Source organism: Setaria viridis, chromosome 1 (assembly GCF_005286985.2).
Source record: "Setaria viridis chromosome 1, Setaria_viridis_v4.0, whole genome shotgun sequence".
Lineage (NCBI taxonomy): Eukaryota > Viridiplantae > Streptophyta > Magnoliopsida > Poales > Poaceae > Setaria > Setaria viridis.
In genome coordinates, this window is record NC_048263.2 from 20,254,516 (window position 1) to 20,261,304 (window position 6,789).

Below are 6,789 nucleotides of genomic sequence, written 5' to 3' on the forward strand. Positions count from 1 at the left end.
TAATGACTATCAATCCGAAAACTAGACCGCCACCCATGCGCCTGGTGGTGTACGATTCCTAGGTCCCATAACGTGCAGGTACGTGGGGGCGGCTGGCTCTGGCCAGTGGCCACGGACCGTGCTCGAGTGCTCTATATAAACCACCTTGACATATATGGGAAGAAGCTAAGGAAAGCTCATCTGCGTATTTGCAGGTTACCTTAGTTCTTAGAACCAACCGCGCTAAAGATTCGAAATGCAAGGCAGTGTGATGACCACCTTCTCCCTGAGACCAAGGCAGTGCAACGGGAGCTGCCTTCTCGCATCAGCAGCATCACAGCGGCCATGTATTTCTTGGAGGCGTCGGCAGCAGAAGCACACGCTGCAACGCCAGCAAATGCAACAGCGTTCAGTGGCAACAGTACATCATGATAATCTTGAGGTTGACGATCGCTTGAGCAAGAACCCATGCAATTTTCAACCTTCTATATGGGGAGATTTCTTCCTGCGCTATTCCGACCCAGCAGCTTCCTCCAAGCAACAGGTTCATCGATTTTCATCTCTTTTTAAACGTATATAGACTCACTATATCTTGTTTTCTTTAAAGATTTATTATTGGGGCTGAAAGCCTGTTTTTCTAAAAAAATAGTGAGCAGAGTTATCTATCCCTGCGGCCCTAGTCGCTTTATATGTTCAAATTATTTCAGTCCCTACGTCCTACCCTCTGCATCTACAGGCAACTCGCAGCAGGTTTCAATCACTATGTAAGCTAGCGATGCTCTTTTACTGCTACGATAATGGTCGGCATTCTCAACAATCCCTTCTGAAATCCCATAACCAGCAGGACCACATTATTATCCTCGCCTTTCTACATGCATGGTTCCTTGCGAATCGTCCAAACTCAAGTTACCTCAGATAATACTACTCATAGCACCATTAACTGCAAAATTATGTCTGTTTTTGTCTCTTTTTTCCTTCTTTTGACAAGTTTGATTGCAAGTGAAATTTCCCTAATGGATAAGTTTTTGCTTCACATAACCATAAAAATATGAAGATTCGTTTGATCTCACCCTCTATTACCAAATAGATGTTCCGAACACATGCAACTCAACATGTGAAATTTTCGCGCTTCTGTTAATATGCATAAAAGTATCTAGATTCTTTTAGTTTTGTATAATAAAAGTATATAGTGAACAGAAAGTTGGACATATCAAGTGACAGTCAGACAACTGTAAAATCGAACTGTTCAATAGGCGCTCGTGGACATGGTTCCAATGTTTGAAGTGATTAGTACAGTAGAGGTAGCATCAAAATATACTGAATATGTTCAATTCATTTTTTAGAATGATTTTTGATCAATAATAATATTACCAACATTAAAAGAGGACAGTATTATTGGAGGGCACCAATCTTGGCGTCTGCCCATGCTGCCAGGAATCCCAACCTTGGCGTACGTTGGCTATTCTGGAGCAGGTGTTCAGTGTTCTCAGTCTTCTGGCTGATTCCGAAAGGGGGCCATATCGGTGTCCTTTCCAAATTATTGCTAACTCGGGTCCCATGTGTGCAAGACTGTTCTGTTAGTGATGTAGATTCTGTGCACCAACTTCCAATTGGGACAACTCAAAATATTTTCATGACTGATGCAACTAATAATATTGTATCCTATCTAAAATAATTATTGATAAATACTGTCTTCGCTTAGTCTATATATATGAGCTCAGTTTAAATACTGCTTTCGGCAGATTTGGATGGCAGAACGAGCAGATAAAATGAAGGAAGCCGTGGCAAAGATGATAGCAAGTTCAGTTGCTTGGGACCTTCATCCGAGACTACAACTCATCGATGCATTGGAGCGCCTGTGCCTGGTTCATCTGTTCGAAGATGACATCAATGCTGCATTGGCTCAAATTAAGACTGCCAATGTTACTGGATGTGATCTTCACACGGTAGCTCTGTGGTTTTATCTGCTCCGTAAGCACGGATACAGAGTGTCTCCAGGTAAGATTTACATATATGGATCGAGAGTGTTTCAAGCAGTTGTGTTGAAGCTAGGATGATATTGGACTAATGTATCTGTGTTAAATAGTACGAAGTAGATAATCATCTCCACATCGAAGAAAACACAGAACATCACCCAAATCAATAAATTTATATAGAATAAATCTTAATGGGTAGGATGAATGAAACAAATTATATTACCCCTTCCCATCACAAAAAGTTAAGTGCAAGGTTCTAGTAGGTTGTTTGCAAGAAAACTATCATGACTTTTGCCACATATACTTTTTTGTATATAGTAATTGAGCATTCAAAGATAGCATTCGTATTAAGCAAAGTAGGTTGTTTTATGACTAGATGGAGTACTTCTCATACTTCCTAGTTCCAAACAAAACACGCTGAATTGGTAAAGATGGGGTCAGATTACTTAAATTGTTATTTTCTCCATTTCCTTTAATATTATATTCATCAATTATTAATTCCAATGCCAAGGTGTGTTATATATGTAGCAATGATTCCTTTTTAAAAGCTTCACCACATGATAGGAGTTGATTTGTTACATCTTTCTCTCTCCATCTACCAGTGTAAATCATATTTTGAAATATATTGAAGATTTGGTTCCATTACTATTTTTTACCTTAACATTATCTTATATTTACAGATTGTTGCCAATTGCTAAAAAAATCAACATTATCATAAATTAATTCAAATATGAATCTATTGATGAACTTTTATACCGCAAAAATGAATATATTTTGAATAATTCTTGGTCAAAGTTTACAAAGTTTTGACTTTCTCAAAACAGAATATGTCTTATATTGATGGATTGAGGGAATACTAATTTTGCAAATACCATTTCATGAATTTGTTGTGGTATTTTCAGACATATTTGTGAGGTTTAAAGATCAAGATGGAAGTTTTTTTGCGAACAATCCTGTGGAACTATTGAGTCTTTACAACGCTGCTCACCTCGGAACCCATGGAGAGACAATACTTGATGAAGCCATAGTTTTTACAAGAACGCATTTAGAGACAATATTTCCCTCTCTGGAAGGATCATTAGCACATGAAGTCAAATGTGCACTTGAGATTCCCCTCCCAAGAAGGGTCAGAATTTATGAGTCAAAGTATTATATCTCCACATATGAGAAAGAGGCTACAGTACATGAATCAGTACTGCAACTTGCAAAGCTAAACTCTAATATTATGCAATTGCATCATCAACAAGAATTGGAACTCATTACAAGGTGAAGTAATGCTATTATTTGAAATTTACTCCATATTACCATTTCATTGTTACTAGTTAATCTGGTAAATATAGATTCGTATGTAGTTTAATTATATATTTTTAATTGAGTTTTTAAACACCTCTACTAATGATTTTTTTCAAAATTATACAGATGGTGGAAGGATCTAGAGATTGAATCAAAGCTTCCATTTGCCCGAGATAGAGTTGTTGAGTGCTATTTTTGGATATTAGGAGTATATTTCGAACCATGCTACTCACGAGGCCGGATAATATTGACAATGGTGATTTCTATTGCCACCATATTTGATGATATGTTTGATTCCTACGGAACTGTAGAAGAGTGCGAGTTACTCACCAACTGCATAGAAAGGTTTGTGCCAGCTTGCTTGCGTCTATATAATCGTCAAAAGTTTGCATGTGCAATATATAATTACGCATGAGTCAAAGTGTCAAACACCATAAAGGGTACATATTTGGTAGCACTCTTTTGTTGTTATATGGACACATGTAGCATTCACATATATGTTTGTTGGGAAATAATAATGTGCAGATGGGATAGAAAATTGGCTGACGATCTCCCAGAGTGCATGAAGCATGCGCTTGGGAAAATTTTGGATAGCTATGAAACCATGGACAATGAGCTGGCGCAGGAGGAGAAATATCGCATGCCCTATCTGAAAAACTTCGTAAGTTACATTTCTTTTATTTTTATTTAACCTATATATCTTAATCTAAAAAGTATAAAAAATAAGAATATATAGTTGCATACCACATATGTATACTTATAGTTGCTTTTAATTAGTAGTTTTTTTAGAGAAGCTTTTAGTAGAGTATTTTGTAGTGTGTGCAGGGAATAGATTCGTTGGTGTGTGATTGTGCCCTGTGCCTGTGTGCGCAGGCGGCACCTTTGCTATCACAAAAAAAAAAGTAGTATGTAGGTATTAGTTACCTATAGTGAAAGACTCCTTTTGATTTTATTTTCTTAATACTTACATTTGTGAACTTTACCATGTACTAACTGGCATCGATCTGCAGACAATAGATCTGGTCAGAGGCTACAATGCCGAGGTAAAAATGCGTGAAGAAGGATACATCCCGAGAACTGTAAATGAGCACCTACAAGTTTCGTTAAGGACTGGTGCATGTCACCTGTTGGCGTGCGCTTCCTTCGTTGGAATGGACGAGATAGCAACAAAGGACTCTTTTGATTGGGTCTCTACCATGCCTAAAATCGTAAAAGCACTTTGCATAATTTTGAGACTATTGGACGATCTACAGACATATGAGGTAATGTTAATGTCTCAAACCTTAGCTAAAACTTCTGAGCTTTGAAGCCTGATGTATATTTCGCAGCATGGCTCTGTGCTCTAGCAAGTGCATGCTGATGACATTCTCAAACAATATGGATACATGCAGTTTCATTAAAAAACATATGGATACATGCATTACTGCTTCACATTTTATAACCACCCTTTCTTTTACCAAAATTGTACTGAGTTTTATATGGCATTAATAATTTGTCCATGCAGCGAGAGCAATTGCACCCTCATGTTGCTTCAACCATCAAAAGCTACATGAAAGAGCACAACGTCTCAATTGAAATTGCACGCAAGAAGATAGAGGAACTGAAAGAGGAGACGTGGAAAGATTTTAACGGCGAGTGGCTGAATCCTGATAATGCAGTGCCTAGTTCGCTATTGGAGAGGATATTCAATTTGACCAGGACGATGGAGTTCATCTACAACCTGGATGATAATTTCACGAACTGTCAGAACCTCAGAGATACCATCCACTTGTTGTTTGTGGAGCCCTTTCCTATCTCCTAGTGCAAATAATTCCAACAAATAAACAGTGTGTCGCCCAGTGCCAGATGCCCATGTCCACATGCACCATATTCTTTGTACAAGTTTGTGATTTGAGCTACTAGCTACTGTTCGTTTGGTGTTTATTTGTATTTGGAAGTATTGCCTTGATTTCAGTCACCGTGATGATTTTTTAATGTACCTTGGGCCAAAGTGACAACCAGTCACATTTTACTCAAAAAAAAAAAGATAAGCAGTCACATTGACCATTTCATTTTTTGAACTATATACCCTCCATCATATTCGCATTACCTCATGCGAAATCCAACAGTTACTCATGCAATCGCTGCGCCGTTTAGGCACGAATATGTTGTATATAAATACAGATATATGTAAAATATTGTAGGACGAATTTTAATTGATTATATTCACTACACATTCTCCATAATATTGCACTTTCCTGTGACTGTATTATTAAGTATATATTTTCAATTTATACCCTAATCGATACATTCCTTTGTTGAGAGAAAGGGTCATCGTAGCACTTCGTTCCAGTTTCACGCTGTTAGTTTCAAAATCTAACGTATAGCAAAATCTATAAGAGAAAAAATAATCAAGGGCTTATTTGTTTAAGCTTCCTGGTAGCTTTTTAGTGTAAAAAGTTGGAAGTTCAAACAAACAGCAAACTTCTCGTGCAGCTTAGAAAACCTGACTTTATATGAAAAGCTGGAAAGCTTCATTTTATGAGCTTTTCGTAGCTTTCCGAGCTCAGAAAACTAACACACATGTTCTAAAAGCTAGTGTTAGTTTTTCAGAATCAAAAAATCCAACAGCAGCTTTTCTGAAAGGCTCAAAAGCTACAGCTCAAACAAACATGTCCTAATAATTTAGGATAGAGAGAGTGTATGTTAGCGATCCCCATCAAATCTAGCTGTTGGCTTTCAACGTGCGGATTTATTTAATAAAAAATTATTTTAGTTCCATATGTGTCGATGATATCGTTGTAGCTGAGTTCTGCACTCAATCTTTCGTGTACTCAATGATTCTTGTTGATCGACTCCGCAGGGCAGACAGGTATATAACCAACAGAAAAATATTCAGGGTTTTATTTTAGAGAATGGACTTATGCTGAGTTGTTTGGCCTGTCATGGAATCATCAACCATAGTTGGTATTCCAGGCGCGTGAGTGCTGCTGCAATCTATCGTTTGGGCGTGTTCCTCGTGCATGGTTTCTTCGGACCCAGGTAATGCAGTGGAAGCGTAACCTTGAGCCTTGGGCAGGTGTCTCAGCTTTCAGTCTTTATAACCTGTATTACAGGCTTGTCTCGAGTCTTTGTGATGATTTTAAGTAAGATCTCTGGTCTATAAAAAAAACACCCTTGCTACCTAACAAGAAACTAAGTTGATAAATAGCACGGAAATCATTTGAATGAGTCGAGATGCAGTCGATATTGTAGGACGAATTTTAATTGATTATATTGACCACACATTCTCCATAATATTGCACTTTCTTGTGAACTGTATTCTTAAGTATATATTTTCAATTTATACCCTTATCGATACATTCCTTTGTTGAGAGAAAGGGTCATCGTAGCACTTCGTTCCAGTTTCACGTTGTTAGTTTCAAAATCTAACTTATAGAAAAATCTATAAGAGACAAAATAATCAAGGGCTTATTTGTTTGAGCTTCATGGCAGCTTTTCAGTGTACAAAATTGGAAGTTCAAACAAACAGCGAACTTCTCGTGCAGCTCAGAAAAGCTGA

At 37.6% G+C, this 6,789-nt stretch overlaps 1 protein-coding gene across 1 annotated transcript; it reads left to right on the forward strand.

Moving 5' to 3' along the window:
* Positions 1 to 153: 153 nt before the first annotated feature.
* LOC117854051 (alpha-terpineol synthase, chloroplastic) lies at positions 154 to 5,222 on the forward strand. Its single transcript, XM_034736363.2, has 7 exons — positions 154 to 523; positions 1,722 to 1,977; positions 2,858 to 3,221; positions 3,375 to 3,593; positions 3,774 to 3,909; positions 4,259 to 4,510; positions 4,753 to 5,222. Exons 1-7 carry the CDS (start codon positions 236 to 238, stop codon positions 5,047 to 5,049), a joined length of 1,812 nt encoding a protein of 603 aa, XP_034592254.1. The 5' UTR covers positions 154 to 235; the 3' UTR covers positions 5,050 to 5,222.
* Positions 5,223 to 6,789: the final 1,567 nt, after the last annotated feature.